Source organism: Hyperolius riggenbachi, chromosome 11 (genome assembly GCF_040937935.1).
Source record: "Hyperolius riggenbachi isolate aHypRig1 chromosome 11, aHypRig1.pri, whole genome shotgun sequence".
Lineage (NCBI taxonomy): Eukaryota > Metazoa > Chordata > Amphibia > Anura > Hyperoliidae > Hyperolius > Hyperolius riggenbachi.
The window spans coordinates 6,972,126-6,994,092 of NC_090656.1; the positions used below are offsets into that span (position 1 = coordinate 6,972,126).

The window sequence follows — 21,967 nt, forward strand, 5'->3', positions numbered from 1 at the left end:
GAGTGCTATGTCGAGCAGCGCAGCCACAATCTGTACAGCGCTCACTACTCCACCCTACCGCATGTCTTGGAAAGTGCAGGTGGAGAAAGAAGAAGAAGAGAGAAAAGGGAGCTATAGGAGAGAGACAGAGTCCGAGAGTCCCCATTAGGTGAAGAGTGACAGTCCTGGCCATGTTTGCAAAAATGTAGCCATAGGCTTGCGGCCTGGTTCAATCAATGCTACAAACTGTGGGCATCTTAATAGTATTAACAACAGTACTAATAACTATGGCTATCTCTTAGCTCCCGCTGGGCCCGAGCGCTGCATGTAGGGACGTCAGTAGATGCGGCGGTGTCACATGGTACAGGGGCTCGCGGTGGCAATTCAAAAAGACAACTGGCGCAAAGAAACGTTGGACTCAAGGTGAGCCTGCAACACTTACCACCCGGGGCCACACATACACCACGTTTCCCCGAAAATAAAACAATGTCTTATATTCATTTTTGCACCAATAGATGTGCTAGGGCAGTGATCTGCAAACTTGGCCCTCCAGCTGTTACGGAACTACAAGTCCCACAATGCATTGCGGGAGTCTGATGGCCAGAGTCATGATTCATAAAGGCAAATGCATTGTGGGACTTGCAGTTCCTTAACAGCTGGAGAGCCAAGTTTGCAGATCACTGTGCTAGGGCTTATATTCAGGGAGGGTCTTATATTTCCATGAACACACAAGTTCCTGTGTTGTGTGTCCTCCTTCCTGCCTTCCCCACTGTGCCACCGCTTCATCTGCTGGATCCACCTTTTGTGTGCCCCTGTATCCCCCTTTGTAACGCTTGTGTCGTCCTGGTGTCCCCCCATGTTCTCCTGGTGCCTCAGCCCCACCCAGATCCTTCTGGCATCCCCCTGCATCCTCCTCTTACTTCCCAGCTCCATGCCGTGCTGTCCCCATGTCCTCTGCATCCTCCTCTTACTCCCAGCTCCATGCCGTGCTGTCCCCCATGTCCTCAGCTGTCCCCCTGCATCCTCCTCTTACTCCAAGCTCCATGCCGTGCTGTCCCCCATGTCCTCCTGGTGTCCCCCTGCATCCTCCTCTTACTCCCAGCTCCATGCCGTGCTGTCCCCCATGTACTCCTGGTGTCCCCCTGCATCCTCCTCTTACTCCAAGCTCCATGCCGTGCTGTCCCCCATGTCCTCCTGGTGTCCCCCTGCATCCTCCTCTTACTCCCAGCTCCATGCCGTGCTGTCCCCCATGTACTCCTGGTGTCCCCCTGCATCCTCCTCTTACTCCCAGCTCCATGCCGTGCTGTCCCCCATGTACTCCTGGTGTCCCCCTGCATCCTCCTCTTACTCCAAGCTCCATGCCGTGCTGTCCCCCATGTCCTCCTGGTGTCCCCCTGCATCCTCCTCTTACTCCCAGCTCCATGCCGTGCTGTCCCCCATGTACTCCTGGTGTCCCCCTGCATCCTCCTCTTACTCCAAGCTCCATGCCGTGCTGTCCCCCATGTCCTCCTGGTGTCCCCCTGCATCCTCCTCTTACTCCCAGCTCCATGCCGTGCTGTCCCCCATGTACTCCTGGTGTCCCCCTGCATCCTCCTCTTACTCCCAGCTCCATGCCGTGCTGTCCCCCATGTCCTCCTGGTGTCCCCCTGCATCCTCCTCTTACTCCCAGCTCCATGCCGTGCTGTCCCCCATGTACTCCTGGTGTCCCCCTGCATCCTCCTCTTACTCCCAGCTCCATGCCGTGCTGTCCCCATGTCCTCCTGGTATCCCCCTGCATCCTCCACATCCATGCCATGCTGTCCCCCATGTCCTCTGCTGTTCCCCTGCATCCTCCTCTTACTTCCCAGCTCCATGCCATGCTGTCCCCCATGTCCTCCTGGTGTCCCCCTCTGTCATTGTGTCCTCCTGTGTCCCATGCCCCCCCCCTCCCCCATATACTCTGCTTTCCCCCATGTCCTCCTGGTGTCCCCCTGCATCCTCCATCTCCATGCCGTGCTGTCCCCCCATGTCCTGCGATGTCCCCCTGCATCCTCCTCTTTCCCCAGCTCCATGCCGCTGTGTCCCGGAGCTTCAGCCTATAGGGAAGAATGACTACTGGAGCAGATAGTCTCGCAGGTGGGACCACGGCTCCGTTAATTGGCCAATCACCACACTTGCTGAGTAGCATTGAGTGCAGCGATTGGCCCAATGACCGAGCCATAGTCCTGCCCATGTGACCATCATCTCCAGTAATAAGACAAACTGCCAGACTTACTGCTACTAGGGCTTACGTTCAGGGGATGTCTTAATGTCTTAAAAACAGACCACCATTACCGCCGCACACCCTTTTGACCAAGACTGTCAAGCATACCGAATCAATCATTTCGATCAATCAAGATGAAAATCGTTGAAACAATCGACCGAGTTGACATGTTGTAACATCGATCTCTGCCAGATTCAGTCATTATGATCGGGATCAAAACATATGGATAGCGATGCCAAAAATCTAGTAATGTATGACCACCCTAACTTGCAAAGCCAGCTACAGAATGGAAAAACACACAAAGCTCCGCCCTTACTTGGGCTCCTCCCCCTCATCTGGCAGGATGTTGCGGGTGCACTGCAGGAGGTAGTTGCGGAGGAAGAGGCCTCTGAGTGGGTGCTGTACTCCTCTGCACATCTCCACCATGTCCTTCAGGATGTCCTTCCTGGACTGGGAAAAGGATTTCACATAGACGACACCTACCGTGATCAGCAGATACCTGGCAGACAAAGCACAGCACAGGCAATTAGCACAAGGTGACCGTGGAAAGGGGATTAGAACAGGATGTATTAACCACTTCAGGACCACAGGCCATTTTTCACAATAGAGGGCACTGCAGCTTTGTCAGCGCGCTGCACAGCCCTACAACTAAGCACACAAATGAAGTTTTCCTCCTTTTCTAGTCCTTAAAGTGGTCTGAAACTCTGACATAACATTCCATAAAAATTATTTTTTTCTACTTTTTATTACTCATACAGTTATCATATTTGCTTTTGTGCACACATATGGTCTGTTTACAAATTACAAGTTTTCAAAGTGTAGTTCTTCTTACCCTGAAAGCTGCCATTGCATTTTATTATTGCTGCTTTTTATTACATATTAAAATCTTCCAATGAGCTATTCTGAACTCTGTGTGTGCCTGAAGGAGAGGCAGCTTCTCAGAGAGTGTTTGTTTACATTCCAGTGTTGATACATTTGTGTTTAACAAGTAAAAGATACTGTTATCACCGGTTTGGATGCAGATTTGAAGCTGAATAGCAGGACAAAGTGCTTTGTGTAACCATTTCAGTGATGTTCTGCTAGAATTTTTTTCTGGGATAGTAGCTTTCAAGCTGTGAGGAATCTTTTAGAGCAAAGTAGAAATGCTGACTTTCAGACCACTTTAATAGGACAGACTTTAGGAGGTCTCTGGTCCCTCCCTCCCTCCTCCCCCTCTCCTAAATCGCCATAGGACGGCGATCGGCTCTCCTCCCCGCCTCTCCTAGGCATCAGCCTATGAGAGGGCTTCATTCCCCAGCCGCTCTGAGGGCCAGCACAGTGACCCCCGTACAGAGCTGCAGGAGATTGCAGCGCTGTACACATAAACAAAGGAGATTTCTTTCCCCTTCCGTGATTGCGGCTAGCAGGCGGATCACGCAGCGGAGGCGGCAGGGAACGATCGCGCATGCACACACGCGTTTCCCGGTAAACTGCAGCTCCAGGACTTGACGCCAGTCGGCGTTAGGCAGTCCTGGGGCTGCCGCCGCGTTCACGCCCATTGGCATTCAACATGGGGTGAAAATAAATGGATGAGATAAACAATTGTATCTATTCTCCTTCTCCTAAAAATGACTGTTTTAGATATTCCTACAGTTTTATTTTATATTTGAATCTACTTTTTAAAGTTTTTACTGTCTTTGTCTCTGCTCAATGACACATTCATTGAAGTATGAGAACACTGCTGTAGTGAGGTTAGTACCAATTGATGGTACTTTTTATTTTCCCTGCAGGTACACTTTAAAGTAACTTTGTTACCAGAAGGGGGGGGGGGGGGGAGGTGGGAGCTGTTAAGGTTTGGTGATCTGAGGGGGTAAGGGGGGGGGGGGAGATGTTCAGTGTCGGGGGGGGGGGGGGTGGGGGGCTCTGTGTGACAGTAGGGTAGGGTTAAGTTTAGATGTAGTTAAGTATTTACCGATATTTAACTATCAAAAATTACCACACTACAGATATTCTACAATTGACAATTTCCCTGCCCATCTACTCCTGCACCCCCCCTTCCGATATTCTTGTGTCTATTTTTTGCGCACACCTAGAGAAAGTGTTTATTTGCACCTTTCCTATGTCTCTCACCTCTGAATCCCTAAAGGATACCCGAGGCGAAAATAAACTAATGAAATAAACGATTGTATCGATCTTCCTTCTCCTAAAAATGACTTAAGATATTCCAGTTTTATTTTAGGTTTAAATCTACTTTTTTAAGTTTTAAGTGTTTTATTGTTTTTGCTCAATGACACATTCATTGAAGTATGCCAGAGCTAAAATCTATGAACCATTGACACTTTATCTCTTTCCTGCTCTCAGAAGCCATTTTCTGCTAGGAAAGTGTTTTATAGTTGGAATTTCTTATCAGTGAGGGTCACACTGTCGTCACTTCCTGTCTGAGTCAGGACTGAGTCAGCCACTTACATACCTGATATTTAACTCTTTCAGGCAGAGAAAGAAAAAAAAAGGAACACAGCCTAGGTATGTGTGTGCTAGGCACTGTACATACACATGTCTATCTCATCATGTCACACGTCACCTCAGGTATCCTTTAAGATTGTCCACAATGTTTTACCCTGTACTGCAACAATGTTTATTCACAAACTTTATTCTGTTTGAACAAATAAGTGCTAGTTATGCCCAGTGCACACCAGACAATTTTCTGTAAGATTCTCGGTTATGCTGGGTACACACGTTGTGATTTCCCGGTCGATTATTTCTGACATGTTCGATTTGGTTTCGATGGATACAGCCGTCAATTTTGCATACTTAACATGAGTAAATCAACGGCTGTCTAGATCAAAACCTGATCGAACATATCGGAAATAATCGATCAACCGGGAAATCACAACGTGTGTACCCAGCATTAGATTTACCTGCCAGATAGAGAATTTCCAACATGTTGGAAATTCTCTATCTTACCATCCATCTGCCGAGCAATTAGCCGTTGTTCTACTCAGCAGGAGATAACCAGAAGGCAATGCACCAGAGATAATCACCATTCTCTGCCAGTACTTTACAGAAAATAATCTAATTACCGAAAATCTAAAGACTGCCATACACTGGTTGATTGCCACCAGATTGACCAGCAGACAGATCTCTCTGTGGTCGAATCTGATCAAAGAGGGATCTATTGGCTGCCTACACTGCAAACAGATTTTGAATCAATTTCACTATGAAACCGATTCACAATTTGTGGAGCTGCCGCTGCAACCAATCCCCCCCCCCTCCGCATGCATTACCAGATCCGGCCGGCACGAGTCCCCCGGTCTCCGCTGTCTCTTCTCCGCTCAGGGCTCCAGTTTCGCATTACTTCCTGTCAGGGGAAGTTTAAACAGTAGAGGGCGCTCTACTGTTTAAACTTACTGTCGGGACAGGAAGTAAGTGAAGCCAGCCGGAGCCCAGCGCGGAGAAGTTACCGCGAGGACACGCGCCGGCAGAGCAGGTAATGTATTGTCGCTAGCGTCGGTCATCGTACATTCGAACGCCGCTATCGACGCACTCCCGACCTGCGGGCGATCGAGCGAAATCTTCCGCACGGACAGATCAACGGGAACAATCGATTTCAGATGGAAATCGATCGTTCGATCAGCGTTTGCGCAACTATTTCACAGCAGATTCGATCACAGTGATCGAATCTGCTGTATATCGACGGGAAAATCGTTAAGTGTATAGGCCCCTTAACAGAAAATTGTATGGTGTGTACTAGGCATAAGAGGGAGAGGCAAGTGGCCATACTTACAGTCTGGGGATGATGTTCCCGGCGTACTGGACCAGCTCATAGAGATCAGACACCTTCCTTCCTTTGGCAAACTCATCCGTCAGATAAACCTCCAGATAGTGCAGCTCATCGGAGATTGCCATGTCTGACACACGTCACATTAAGGTGAATGGAGTCACACAAACGTGAAAGTATTACATTTAAACTAAGTCAGGAATGTGGTTATATTCTGTATCTGCCTGTCCCCACTTAGGCCTCGTTCACACTAGGGACGTTTTTGTGCGCTTTTCACAGTGCATTGCCCTGTGCGTTCTGCAAGGTATGTCTTTTCCGATGTAATTAATGTGCCTGGGTCAAATCTATGGCTGTGCTGAGCTGCGTTACAAAAACGTAGTGTTGCATGCATTTCTTTGCGTTCAGCTGTAAAGCACACATCAATGCAAGTGAATAGGAGCGCTTTTTTAGCGCATACAAGTGCATGCATTTTTTACCCCAACTGAAAAAAAAAATACATTTACATATGAAAACAAAGCTTTATTGACAACTGCTACAATAAGCAAAACATGCTTAAAAAAAAGCTTACCCCAATGCACAGAAACGCACATGCGGTCTTCATCACTCGCTTTTACACGTTTCTCAGCGCACCTGATGTGCACAAGGCCTTAATAAGCCTGAGGCTTTTTTACCGCCCAACAATACCCACTTTATAATATACAATGTTTCCCTCCATTATATTTCCTCTAAGCTTCTTTTTGCTCAGCCCAATAGAGAGCTATATGTACAAACTATTGATTTTCATTGTGACCCTAGACCTCCTAACATTAAAGAGGAACTTCGGCCTAAACAAACATACTGTCATTAAGTTACATTAGTTATGTTAATTAAATAGATAGGCAATATAATCTCTTCCCCACCTTGTTTTAAAAGAACAGGCAAATGTTTGTGATTTCATGGGGGCAGCCATCTTTTTGGTTGAAAGGAGGTGACAGTCCTGTGTCCTGACCACCCTTCCTAGTTGCTAAGCAACGAGATCATCATCAGAAATCCCATCATGCTTTGCACAGCATCAGGTGAAAAATGCCCGGGCAGTTTTCTTTGATGGGACGGAGCTTAGCTTCTGTGCTGCTAAAAATCAGGCTTTGGTAAGAAAAACAAACTTCTGATGCTGTGAACCTGTTAAAGAAACACCAAACCTTTTCAGTTCTGCTGAGTAGATTTTTAGTCTGGAGGTTCACCCTGAAACTACCACTATCTCTACTATTATCATAGATACTACTATTTTATATTTAAAAAAATATATATATCTCTGAAGATCTTGAAATTTGTTACTATGCATGGTTTCTGAGCTAGTTTTCTCTGACCCACAGTTATATGCTCCATTCATAGACTGATGAAGCGGGATATGCCTGTGAAACGGGTTGCACAGCGATTTTGAGGTATGTAAATACATTTTTGCTGACTATTATCAACAGTATATTGTGTCTACTTGGAGGAGGCAAGTCTACCACTGCCTCCTCTATTCTTAATTTCAGCAATTTGTATCCTACTGGCGCATGTGGCTGGTAACACATATTTCATAAAATTACATTTGAAAGTAAGAAATATATTAATTTTAAGGATGAGAATAAAGTTTAGAGTTTAGAGCAGGAGGGTTAGCCATACTATGCCAGGAAAAAAAAAACACATATATAAGTAGATAAATACTTGATCTACTTACATAACACATGTATTATACTGTCCACATTTTGATTTCAGTGAATTTTATATAGTAAATGAAGAGAATTCTGTTCCTGGTGGGGGCCATGTCTTTTGCCCACAGTTTGAGGCTAAATCCTGATGTCATTTCTGCCCTTAACTTTTCTTTCTTTTTTCCTCCAATCGTTGAGTCCCCTCAGCCTTGCTTGTAAACACAAATGAGCAGAGGATTATGTTTCAGCTAGGCAGGGAAATAAATGGAAGAGGAGTAATATATTATAGATAAAAAGAACCCCCAGCATGCAACTGTTTGGCACTGACTATTAAAGGGCCATTGCTCCTAATGTATGTGATAACTCCAAACCAATAAGGGAAAAAAAGAGCGACAGGAGGATTTGGTTCCCAAAGAGGGACTGTCCCGCTGAAAATGGGACAGTTAGGATGCTCACATTGCATACCTATTGCACACTCAAGCTATACACAGACAATGTATGCCTTCACTGTACACTTACCCACGCACTGAGCTATTAGCGGACACCTCCCACCCCTCCCCCTCACATGCACCAATTTGCTATTAATATATAGATCTGATATGATGAGATTGATTTTTTCCCCCCTCAACACGACTAGGACTTCAGAAAAAAAGGGTATTGGAAGCAATTACTGCAAATGAACGTTTATTTGTAGTGCAAGCAATAATTAGCTAACAAAGTTGAGTGCTTTCCAGGCTGCCCGAAGCTGAAGTCTAACAGGATGAATCATTCTCATTTAAGCGTGTGGCAATAACACTGTTGTGTCTGGCCTTTCTAGGTTATCTATCGCTACAGGCTCAGTACAGATGGGAGGAAATGGAAGCCCGCTAGCAAGCTAATAGCTGCCGGCGAAACCAGCTGACTGATAAAGTTCTTGATGTCGGCGCCTGACGTAGGCGATCAGCATGGTCTCCAAGCAAGACAGCCCATCTGGCAATCAGCGCAAAAGGTCGGCTCCGCAACACATCTCATGTGATCGCAGCAGATGCAAACCAGTGGCTTTTAAATGATTCACAACAAGCGCTCCCTACGCAGCTAAGGATCGATGGCAAACTCTCCCCGTTCCCAAACTCCCTCTTACCATTTCCTTACAGCAGAAATGTAGAAAAGTAATTAAATTGTCCGCCCACGATCCAGTATTAATACTGAAAGAAAACGTGGCGTATTCATTTATTTTTTTTTAAGGGCTTAAATGAATACTATCAAACCAAGTGTTCTAAAATGGCAATGTACAAATAATGTCTATAGTAAGTTCTACTTTTCATGTTAACCACCCTGGCGTTCTATTAAGATCGCCAGGGCAGCTGCATGAGGGTTTTTTTTAAATAAAAAAAAAAATATTTCATGCAGCCAACTGAAAGTTGGCTGCATGAAAGCCCACTAGATGGCGCTCCGGAGGCGTTCTTCTGATCGCCTCCGGCGCCCGGAATAAACAAGGAAGGCCGCAATGAGCGGCCTTCCTTGTTTTGCTTAGATCGTCGCCATAGCGACGAGCGGAGTGACGTCATGGACGTCAGCCGATGTACTGACGTCTGCCGCCTCCGATCCAGCCCTTAGCGCTGGCCGGAACTATTTGTTCCGGCTGCGCAGGGCTCAGGCGGCTGGGGGGACCCTCTTTCGCCGCTGCTCGCGGCGGATCGCCGCAGAGCGGCGGCGATCGGGCAGCACACGCGGCTGGCAAAGTGCCGGCTGCGTGTGCTGCTCTTTATTTCATGTAAATCGGCCCAGCAGGGCCTGAGCGGCACCCTCTGGCGGTAATGGACGAGCTGAGCTCGTCCATACCGCTAAGGTGGTTAAATATCATAGGTCAAAAGCTGTAATTTGTGGGTTACTGCACATGCACGACCGTGGACGATGCGCTCACATTGCCGGTGGCATTCAGTGTATGTGCAGTAGCAATTTTTTCAAATTGGGCGTGGCGTGGCCTAGGGCTGCTCATGCAGCTTTCAGAGGAGCACAACGGCTGAAGGGAGACTAGTAGGACGATGATGAGAGACCAGGAGGACTGTGAGGGGCTGGAAGCAGCCTCAGGTAAGTTAAACTGGCCACTTTATTGTCAAGAGCTTTTTGCCTGGTTTAGGTGTCCCCAGTTTAGATAGCCAGGCAGCGGTATCCTCAGTATAGAGATAGTCAGGCATGGTTGTCCCCCTTATTAATAGGTGTCCCCAGTGCAGGCAGCAGCCATTACTCACCTCCCTGGGTTCTGCAATGAGCAGCTCTCCCCGCCTCCAGCCTCACACGGCCGCTAAGTTCCATGTCCCGGCTTGATGACGTCATCAAGCCGGGACCGGACACTAGAGGTAAAGCAAGGCTGGATGCCGGGCAGTGCAGAGGGGGAGTGACAATTGCCAGGGGAGCACCAGGAAGGTGAGTGAATACTCTTCTTCCTCTTCAGTCACTGTTGCGCTTCAGTGATCACTACGATCGGCGGCGGTGACCAGGAGCCAATCGCCATGGCTCCTGATCACTGAGGGGAGAGGTCAGCTGTCATATGACAGTTGATTCTCCCCCACCGGGTGCGTGCGGTCGCATCGGGAGCGGAGGGACTTCACGGACGTTAGAGTTACGTCCTGTCAGCGACTGACTGCTACACAGAGGATGTAATTCTAACGTCCTTGTTCCCAAACGAATATGATGATAAGACCAAGATCTAGCATATATCCCACGTCAGAGGTTCCTGCCAGCATCATGTGACCATCGGCACATCCCATGTCACACAGCACATGCCCACAGAGAAGGATACACAACTCGTAGTAACTCTTCGGAGACAGCATGGAGGTCCTCAGCTCCCCCAGCATGTTTGATGCATGTTTCAGGGCGTCCATCAATTTGTTCTTGTCCTGCGAAACAAAACAAACGATACATTTGAAAGTGATCACCATGTTTAAAGGGGAACTTCAGCCTAAACAAACATACTGTCATTAAGTTACATTAGTTATGTTAATTAGAATAGATAGGTAATATAATCTCTTACACACCCTATTTTAAAAGAACAGGCAAATGTTTGTGATTCATGGGGGTTGCCATCTTTGTCATGGGGACAGCCATCTTTTTGGTGGAAAGGAGGTCGCAAGGAGCAGTTCCAACTGTCCTGATCACCCCTCCCAGCTGCATGTGCTAGGCTTCAAATGTCAAATTCAAAATGTAAAAAAAATAAATAAATAAATAAATTTGCACCAAAACAGCAGAACGAGAACAACATCAGAAATCCCATCATGCTTTGCACAGCATCAGGGGAAAAATGCCCGGGCAGTTTTCTTCTGTGCAGCTAAAAATGAGGCTTGTATAAGAGAAACAAAGTTCTGATGCTGTGAAACTGTTAAAGAAACACCAAGTCTTCTCAGTGCTGCTGAGTAGATTTTTAGTCTAGAGGTTCACTTTAAAGGAGACCATGGTAACCTATATCTGATTTTCTAATAAAAAAGTCCCCCACTATTATTAAAGCTCAACTCCGGAGAAAGGAAAATGTATCATCTGATAGTTTGGTGAGCAATGGCTGAAATGTCACCTGATCATGCAAGATTTCTAGAACCCATGTTTCGACACGAACATTTGGTGGTGTGATCTGAAGCATGGCTGAAGGAGCAAACAGCAGTCTCTGGGCGGGGCTGGTGTGTTACTCTGCATGGTCATGCAGGTCACAAAGGAAGTGGGCGGGGCACAGACTGAATTCTCTCAGAAGTGTGCAGCCAGCTTTTATGGAGGTCTGTGCCACAAGAAAGGACTCCTCCTGAGTCTGACCAGGAATGTTAAAGAGAACCAGAGATAAGAAACATCTGGAGACAGACATTTTTTATTCACTTTTTAAGTGGGATAAAACTCATACAATTCAATAAAAAGGGGTTTCTAGTTTTTATTATAAATACTATATCTGTTTTTGTGCACAAGAAATATTTTCTGTTTACAAATTACAAGTTCCCAAAGTACAGCTTATGTGCTCTGAAAGCTCCCATTGCATTCATTTTATTGCATAGCTGCTATATTTATCTATCAACATCTATCTAGTGATCACTTATCAGCTGACTCTCTGCTTCTACTATGTGTGCAGTTGAGTTTTACCACTGCTGCTAATGTTTACTAATTGTGGCTGCTAAGGAAATGTAAACAAAAGACAATGTAATCCACCAAGGAATTGATACCAAGCTTGTCACTAAAGAAGTACTGTCTGAAGGCTGTTCAGCTAACAATTTTTCAATGCTAGTAGGTTTCATGCTGTAAATAATCTTTTAGAGCAGTGCTTTCTAACTTCACGGGTATGGAGGGTCCATTTTTTTTTCAGACTACATGGAGCAGGGCCGACTTCAATTAATAAGGTTCTGCGCAGTTTCTCACAAAACACACATAACCTGGCAGCAGTTTCTCACAGAATACACATAGTCTGGCAGCAGTTTCCCAAAAAATACACATAATCTGGCAGCAGTTTCCCACAAAATACACATAATCTGGAAGCAGTTTCCCACAAAATACACATAATCTGGCAGCAGTTTCCCACAATATACACATAATCTGGCAGCAGAAACAGAGGCGCCAGCAGAGTAAAAATTGATCACAGGTAAAAACAGATAAAAGTTGGGGGGCAAGGGTGGACTTACCTCCCCAAAATCAAACACAACCACTATGTATGGTTTAAACAAAAATTTAATTCGTACTCCAGAACAAATGCAGCGCGTTTCGCGGGTCTCTAGCCCACTTCCTCAGGCATTAATAAAAATAGGAGTAACTCAGTTACTGAGTTACTCCTATCTGTATCTCCTATCCTACCTGAGGAAGTGGGCTAGAGACCCGCGAAACGCGTTGCATTTGTTCTGGAGTACACATTAAATCTTGTTTAAACCATACATAGTGGTTGTGTTTGGTTTTGGGAGGCAAGTCCATCCTTGCCCCCCAACTTTTACTTGTTTTACCTGTTTTTAACTACAGTATGATCAATTTTTACACTGCTGGCGCCTTTGTTTCCATTGCCATTATTGTTATCCTCCTGGTGGATGGGTGAACACCCCTTCTTTCCTTCTAGAGAGCGACTTTTTAGCCTGAGTGGGGACAGGCCTAATATCCTCATAAGTGCTTTAAGTGGTTGCCTGAACCCAGCAACCCATACTTGTGAGTATATTACTCATTGCTGCTACCTTGGCATTCCTTTATCTTCAATAATACACTATTGGGGCTCTCGATTGTGTTTTTCCTTTCTTTTACATAATCTGGCAGCAGTTTCCCACAAAATAATCAGAGTGCCCCCTCTGTTCCCCCTGTGCCACTTTTTGTGTCAGTGTTCCCTCTGTAACCCCTGTGCAACCTTTTGGCCTCCTAAGTCCTCTCGTCACCCTCCCTGTGCTCCGTCTTCATTGCCCCCTTCTGCCATAACTCACATGACCCCAATCCAGCCGGACCTCGCTGCTCTCCTGCAGGCTGCCCAGCTTTGTACTAAGGGCATAATTTAACCTTCCTGGCCACGCAGGAGGTTTTCTCCGGCCCTGCTCGGCCGATTTTCTTACTTTTTTTTTTTTGCTGGACGCAGCTAGCACTTTGCTAGCTGCGCCAGCACACTGATCGCCGCTGCCCCGCGCCCGATCGCCGCTATCCGTTGCGGCGCGTGGCCTTCCCCCCCCAGACCCCGTGCGCTGCCTGGCCAATCAGTGCCAGGCAGCGCTGAGGGGTGGATCGGGACTCCCAATGACGTCACGACGTCGCTGACGTCATCCCGCCCCGTCGCCATGGCGACGGGGGAAGCCCTCTTTCCTGAACGGAGATCGCCGAAGGCGATGATTTTAAAAAAAAAAAAAAAACTGCCGCGCTGCCTCCTGGCGGAATTTTTCATACCGCCAGGAGGGTTAAACGTTATAATAACCGGGGCAAATACAATGTGCGGGTTTTATCCACATTCGCACGCTTTATTTATAAACTACAAAAGGAAGAAAACTTTTTTTCCCATTTTTTTCTTATTATTCCAGTTAACCACTTGAGGACCGGGCTCATTTGCGGTGATCTGTACTAAGCGGGCTCTCCAGCCCACAGCACAGATCGTGTGGCAGCCAGGGCGACCAGACTTCCCCCCCCTTTTTTCCCCACTAGGGGAATGTCCTGCTGGGGGGGGGGGGGATCTGATCGCCGCCGGCTACTTGTGGTTAGCGGGGGGGCTCCTCAAAGCCAACCTCCGCAGCGATTTCCGCCCTCCCTCTGTTTCCCTCTCTCTCCCCCTTGCTATGGGCGGCACAGGACGGCGATCCATCCTGTGCCACCTCTGATAGGCTTCAGCCTATCAGATGCCGGCGATCCCTGGCCAATCAAAGGCCGGGGATCGCCGATCTCCTTTACGGCGCCGTATGATGTAAACACCGGGGATTTCTTCCCGGCGTGTTTACATTTAGCCTGCGAGCCCCGATCGGAGGCTCGGAGGCTGTTCACGGAGACACCCTCGAGCGGCCGTTTCCATGTAAAACCACTAACGACCTGCCGCTGCCTATCGGCATTAGGCGGTTGTTAAGTGGTTAAAATGTATATACACTCACCTGTTCAATTTCTCATTAATGCAATTAGCTAATCAACCAATCACATGGCAGTTGCTTCAATGCATTTAGGGGTGTGGTCCTGGTCAAGACAATCTCCTGAACTCCAAACTGAATGTCAGAATGGGAAAGAAATTTTGAGCGTGGCATGGTCGTTGGTGCCAGACGGGCCAGTCTGAGTATTTCACAATTTGGCACTATAGTTTAATAGCAAAATAGTGGAAACAGTATTTTTGTGGCATGATGCCGTGAAAACAACAAACGTGCTGTAACTGGCTTGCATACATGAAAGAACGGCATTCCATCAACCAAGATGCATCGTAGCAAATAAATTGGTGAGCTGTACCTGGGTGATGGGAGGTGGCAAGTGTGGGCGCCAAGAGGTGCACGGCCTTACGACCATTTCGCTGGACTAAATGCCAGGCTTCATCTGACGTGGAGAAGTGCACAAGGTGACTAGAACGCCAGCGGGAATAAATGCGCCACAGAAGGCGCACTTCCGGTCCGCTGTGGAAGACCCACCCCATGCTATTGGTCCCATAGTCTGTTCCATGATGGAGGGCAATGTAACGCACGGCCATGAAAAAGAGACGCCACGCGTGCGCGTCAACTGACGCCACAGCCACGTGGCTATAAACAGAGTTTCCATCCCTCCCACGTACAGCTCACCAATTTATTTGCTACGATGCATCTTGGTTGATGGAATACCGTTCTTTCATGTATGCAAGCCAGTTACAGCACGTTTGTTGTTTTCACTGCATCATGCCACAAAAGTACTGTTTCCACTATTTAGTTATTAAAGTATAGTGCCAGACTTCTGGACTCTTTCTGAATGTTGTGCATTGAACTTTGCTTTCAGTCTTGAGCACATAGTTTACTGGGTCCTTATGTACAGCTGCCTGCTTAATCCAGTTTAACCCGAGTGCCAGCCAGCTCTCCCTATTTTTTGTATTTCACAATTTGCTCAGTTACTGGGATTTTCACGCACCACCATTTCTGGGGTTTACAAAGAATGGTGTGAGAAGGGGAAAAAATCCAGTATGTGGCAGTCCTGTGGGTGAAAATGCCTTGTTGATGCTAGAGGTCAGAGGAGAATGGGCCGACTGATTCAAGCTGATAGAAGAGCAACCTTGACTGAAATAATCACTCGTTACATCCGAGGTATGCAGCAAATCATTTGTGAAGCCACAACTCGCACAAGCTTGAGGCGAATGGGCTAAAACAGCAGAAGATCCCACCGGGTACCACTCATCTCCGCTACAAATAGGAAAAAGAGGCTACCATTTGAACAAGCTCCCCAAAATTGGACAGTTGAAGACTGTAAAAATGTTGCCTGGTCTGAGTGATGAGTCTCGATAGAGTCAGAATGAGAACATGTATCCATCATGCCTTGTTACCACTGTGCAGGCTGGTGGTGGTGTAATGGTGTGGGGGATGTTTTCTTGGCACACTTTAGGCCCCTTAGTGCCAATTGGGCAACGTTTACATGCCACGGGCTACCTGAGCAATTGTTTCTGACCATGTCCATCCCTTCATGACCACCATGTACCCATCCTCTGATGACTGCTTCCAGCAGGATAATGCACCATGTCACAAAGCTGGAATCATTTCAAATTGGTTTCTTGAACATGACAATGAGTTCATTGTACTAAAATGGCCCCCACAGTCACCAGATCTCAACCCAATAGAGCATCTTTGGGATGTGATGGAACGGGAGCTTCGTGCCCTGGATGTGCATCCCACAAATCTCCATCAACTGCAAGATGCTATCCTACCAATATGGGCCAACATCTCTAAAGAATGCTTTCAGCACCTTGTTCAATCAATGCCACGTAGAATTAAGGCAGTTCTGAAGGCGAAAGGGGGTCAAACACCGTATTAGTATGGTGTTCCTAATAATGCTTTAGGTGAGTGTAGAATAAAATGATTCCAGCAAAAAGTACCACCCAAAGAAAGACTCATTGGTGCCGAAAAAAAAAAAGTGTACGGTAGATCATTTACGTGTGATTAGTAGTGATAAAGTTATTGGTGAATAAATGGGAGAAGCGCTGAAGGTGAAAATTGTTCTAGTCTATAAGGGGAACACAACCTGTAGCAGTCAAGTGGCTAAAGCTGAATTATCGCAAATACCTTCTATTTTAAGAATGCAAAATTATACTCTGCGTTGCTTTTTAGTAAGGGGGATTTTTAGAGTCTTTTAGCCCCCTATAGTTACCTAGTGGTTCTGGGTCACCCTGAGCTGTCTGACTATCCTACAGTGTTTCACTGGCAGCAATGCACTTCTCTACAATCCAAAGCCTATTATGAAGCAAGAGCGGTATTCAAATATTATTTGCAAAAACTGGTAAAGCAAGGAACAGCCCTATTTTGTTGTCCTTTAAATGCATATAATTTAAATGATTGTTGTCTTATTAGTACATTTGTACCATCGAACGAAGCGGCCGAGTGCTCCATCCAAAGCCGCTGTACGCACCAAAATTAATTTACAAAACTTCGAGAGCACAACACCAATTCTTCAGATCCACAAAATTCAATCTCTCAAAATTCTACCACTTCATGCGATATGTTCCAATAAACAGCGGAACCTTTGATGTTCAAGACAAGCCAGACTCAGTGCTGAGTTTTTCAGACTTTCCTGCCCACTTTTACTCCATCCACCCTGCGTGTGTCTTACTTATCCCTCCCTTCCCCCAATGCTTAAAGCGGATCCGAGATGAAAAACTAACTAGAACAAGTAACTTGTCTATTTATCTTATCTAAAGTTTAGATGCTTTACACAGCAAATATAGCTGCACACAGCTTTAACAGTTTATGATTATTTATTTCTGTGATACAATGAGGGCAGCCATGTTCTGTTTGTCACAGGCTGAAGGCTGGAGATGCTATCAGCTTCCCTGTGTGTAAATTCAGTCCCCTCTCCTCCTCCCCTCTGCCTCTGAAATCTCTGGCTAGTAACCTCTTCCTGCTCAGACTGAGCTCCCATAATCCCTTGCTACAGTGCCAATGCATTGTGAAAAGCTGTGGGCAAAGCTGGTTTACTTTATAGGGAATTAAAGCATTAAAACACAACAAAATAAGTCTTTGGCTTGAGGAATGCCCTATAAACTATATGAAAGGAATACAATGCAATGAGTAAAAGTTTATCTCAAATCCACTTTAAGGAAGGTCATTTCAGAACAAGGAACGTGCACCTTACGCCCATGTTACCACTAGGGGGTGTCTGGACTATATAAGGCATTATTGGCAGGTATTTGCTATTCGGTTCCTGCAAGTTTATCGCTATAAGAAGAAAGACTGAGTGATCGAATATGAATCTTAATCATAATGGCAAAAGGCCATTTTTTTTATAATCATTTAGTATTTATATACCGCCGACACATTACGCAGCGCTGTACAGAGTATAAACTGTAGTCTCGTCATTTAAAGCAGGATTGTCACCAGAAAAATTCGACAGCAACTGGTCTGAGTATGTGAAGTGATAAAGATGCTAATCCTGCATTCAAAACTTTTTCTGCTGTTATGGTTTGGAGTGATCACACACACTTTAGGAGCACTGGCCCTTTAATTGCCATTGCCAAACAGTTGCATGCTGGGGGTCTTTATAATATATTCCTCCTCTTCCCTTTAGTCCGCCCTCCTAATGACATAAGACAGCGCACTTCCTAGTATTGAACTCAGTGGGAGTGTCTGAAGAATCTGGGAGGAGAGCAGGTAACGACAATTCGCAAAAGGAGAGGAAAAAAAAAAGTGTGAGGAAGGAAATGATGTCAGGAGGTCAAAGATGGAAACTGTCTAGAATCGGATTCTCTGTTTTTTCCTTTATAAAATTCACAGGAATCATAACATTGACAGTCCAATACATGTGTTCTGTGAGGGCTCGTTTCCACTATCGCGAATCTGCATGCGTCCAACGCATGCAGATCCGCACATGTAATACAAGTGGATGGGCCTGTTTCCACTGTAGCGTTGTTGAGGTGCGTTTTTTTCAGCGTGAAAAAAACGCACAAAAGAGCCAACGATTTCGCCTGCGTCGGGAATCCGTGCGAATCGCCGCTAATGTATTTAATAGTAAAAACGCATGCGTTTGTTACATGCGTTTTTACCCGCGATTTCGCGTGCGATTTCGCACCTTTTTCAATTTTATTTAGCCCTGGCAGTGTCATGGTTAATTTCGCATGGCACCCTGCCATGCGAAATCGCAGGCGAAATCGCGGGTAAAAACGCATGTGGAAACGCATCCGCATGCGTTTTTACAAGCGTCGGAATGCGGCCGAAATCGCGTCGCAACAGTGGGAACGAGCCCTAAGTAGAACTAGTATTTATCTACTTCTATACTGTTTTTTTTATTTCTAGGTTAGGATGGGTGTCACTTGTTCTTCAACTGTCCCTCAGAGGACAAAGTGTAGAGAAACCGAGAGCCCAATATAGTGTAGTATGTTAAGCATAAATGAAGTAAAGGTTATCGTGAGAAAATTATACTCACAAACATGGGTTACCACACAGGCAACCACTGTATAGGCAGGTGAGGAGATTAGACCTGTCCTCACTCAGGGATAAGAAGTCGCTCTCTGTAGATGAGAAAGGGGGTAGATCACCCCTCCACCAGGGGTGGACACGGTATAGCAGTAGGAGAACAGAGGCGCCAGCAGGATAAAAGTGGATAAAAACTTTAAAATTTGCTGGGAGGAAGTGGTGGACTTACCTCCATAAAGCAGACACGAAAGACTGTCTGAATAGTAGTCACATTTATTAATTAGTACCCCAAAACAGTGCAACGCGTTTCGCAGGCCCAGCCCGCTTCATCAGGCAATAAAAATGGGGACAAGACAGAATTTCAGCAATAGCAGGTGTAGCGCCTATTCAGACAGTCTTTCGTGTCTGCTTTATGGAGGTAAGTCCACCACTTCCTCCCAGCAAATTTTAAAGTTTTTATCCACTTTTATCCTGCTGGCGCCTCTGTTCTCCTACTGCTGTCCCTCAGAGGAACTCACAATCTAGTCCCTACCATAGTCACATGTCTATGTGTGTATTGTGTAATGTAGTGTATGTATTGTAGTCTAGGGCCAATTTAGGGGGAAGCCAATTAACTTATCTGTATTTTTTTAGGATGTGGGAGGAAACCAAAAACCCTGATTAAATACTTTAAAAATGAATATTGCAATAAAAATAAGCAATTTAATTCAGTACATTATTTTTATGACCATTGTTCTTCAATTAGCCCAAACGGTCTGCCTGCGCACAGCGAGGAGAATTGTGGGACATTCGAAAAATGGTTACAGCTGCGGAGACGTTACACCAACTTATATTTATTCTGCGGAATACAGAAACTTTCTTCATTATTTGCAGGATCAAAAGGGGACAGAACAATCGTTCAGCTGAAGACATGCAGCGGTATACCTCATTGGCCTGCTGTCAGCGTATATTAGTTCATCCACCCCAATGGTACAGTGACAAAATAATGAAGACCTATTAGGAGGGGGGTAGTGTGACAGGCGGCGCAGTCAGCGCACAGATTTTGCCGGAGCTAATTCCAGCCTGCCAGCCATCGCGCCCGGGCGAGGCGTTGGAAAAGCGATTTACATTGATTAGGGGAGCAATTTTCGTCGCTGTCCCGCGGGAAATTAAGCAGATGAGGATTGATAAGACCAGCATGATTTTTCAATATGTTTTTGTGGTTTCAATCAAGCACGCTCCATTAAAATAAACGGCTGCGGTTTTATTTTTAATCTTAATAAAGATCCGCCGAATTGTACATTAACGCCTTGAATTCCAGAAAAATGTTCGGATTTTGGCGCTGCGTCCGTAATAACAGTTTTGTCGGATTAATTAAACGCTATGCGGTGAGGAGTGCACTGGGCAAGTGTACAGGCAAAAGGGGTGTCGGGAAAATCCAGGTGTCGGAGATTGCTGCTAATATAATATGGGTAAAAATCACTGATATTCTACTATAGGGCAGTGGTAATTTAGGTAGTAAAATATTGGTACATTTATACCGATATTTTACTAACACTAAAACAAATCCTATTCTTACATGCAGGGCTGTGGAGTTGGAGTCGGGGCAATTTTGGGCCCCCGGAGTCGGAGTCGTTGATTTCATAAACTGAGGAGTCGGAGTATGAGCCAATTTAGGTACCCGGAGTCGGAGTTGGAGTCGGAGTCGTGGTTTCAGAAACTGAGTCGTCGGAGTCGGAAGATTTTTGTACCGACTCCACAGCCCTGCTTACATGAGCCTACCCCGCAGCCGTAACCTAACTCTTATCGACAAGCCCACTAATGCCTAACCCTAACCGAATCCCTCACAGATGCCTAACCAACCCTGTTATAGACGCTAACTGACCCCCTCACAGACCCTAACCGACCCCCTAACCGATGACCAACTCGAACCAACCCCTCACAGATTCCTAACCGACCCCCTCATAGATGCCCAACACTGACCGACACCCCCACAGATGCCTAACCCTAACCATCCCCATACTGATGCCTAACCCTAACAGCCACCCCCACAGATGCCCAACCCTAACAGACACCACCACAGATGCTCGACCATAAGCAACGCCCCCAGAGATGCCTAAGTTTAATCGATCCCCTCACAGATGCCTAATGTCCATCTAAGGCAAAAACAAAAACCTACCATTACAGACCATTATCACAGAAACTGGTAACATTTAAAATACGTGTGTAAACATAGATAAAAAGAATGCCCATTTCTGCAAAGTAAATTGCACTGTAAACTATTTTTTTCTATGTACCTATTACTTAAAACAGCATTATTAATCTGATGGCTCTAAACCTCTTACCAGGGCTGTGGATTTGGTACAAAAATCATCTGACTCCAACTCAGACTCCTCAATTTATGAAAGCACCAACTCAGACTTCAACTCCAACTCCAGGCACCCAAAATGGCTCAGACTCAAATTTCGACTCCACAGCCCTGCTTTTTACAGACTAACCCATCTCCTCATGAAGGGGGGGGGGGGGGGGGGTAGGTGGTGTTTGAAAGATTATTTTATACTCTTTAAAGCCCAATCTACACGATACGATTCTTTATACGATTTGATTAAATCAGACATGTCCGATCAGGATTCGATTCAATTCTATTTGTCATTGTTTTTGCAATGGCAAATCGAATTAATTCCTGATCGGACATGCCAGATTTAATCGGATCGTAAATAGAATCGTAATCGAATCGTATAAAGAGTCGTATCGTGTAGATTAAAGTACTGCCTTGCAGCTGCACAAAAAGGACTGTTGGCTGATCTACACATAGAAAACTACTTTACACTCGACCTGTGCCAACATGAAAATAATGGCAATAAAAGAAAATCTCCCATGAGGAGATGGACTAGTTCAAAACCTGTCAGTAAGAGGTTTCGAGCCTTCGGATTAGTAATGTGTATTGTAAGTGTAAGCTACATGGGAGTTGAGTAACTTACAGTGCATTTTACTCTGTATAACACATGTATGTCATATGTAAGTGTACACAAGTATTTTACATTTTAAAGTGTACATGACAATAAAAGCCTACTAAATGGTGTTAGTTCTATTTAAATAAGTATTACGATTGTCTGCATGTGATGGAATTGCACACACTAACCCATTTAATATGAATAAAGTTCAGCCACAGAGACAACAATGTTCTTTGCATACAGAAGTCTAATATTAAATTAAAATTGAAGCAGTTTAGGCGGCTATTAGCTATCTGCGGCAAATCTGGATTTTTATTCCAAATGAAGCCTGTTTTAAAGAACAAGTGACACCCATGCTAACCTAGAAA

General features: G+C 45.7%; 1 protein-coding gene across 1 annotated transcript in view; it reads right to left on the minus strand.

The window, feature by feature from the left end:
• Window positions 1-21,967, minus strand: part of VPS35 (VPS35 retromer complex component) — a 167,086-nt gene that overhangs the window by 106,050 nt on the left and 39,069 nt on the right. The window contains exons 3-5 of the mRNA XM_068260997.1: window positions 10,434-10,530; window positions 5,985-6,108; window positions 2,538-2,720 (exon numbers count right to left, since the gene is read on the minus strand). Of these exons, the coding sequence (XP_068117098.1) occupies window positions 2,538-2,720; window positions 5,985-6,108; window positions 10,434-10,530 (404 nt within the window). The remainder of the gene's footprint in view (window positions 1-2,537; window positions 2,721-5,984; window positions 6,109-10,433; window positions 10,531-21,967) is intronic.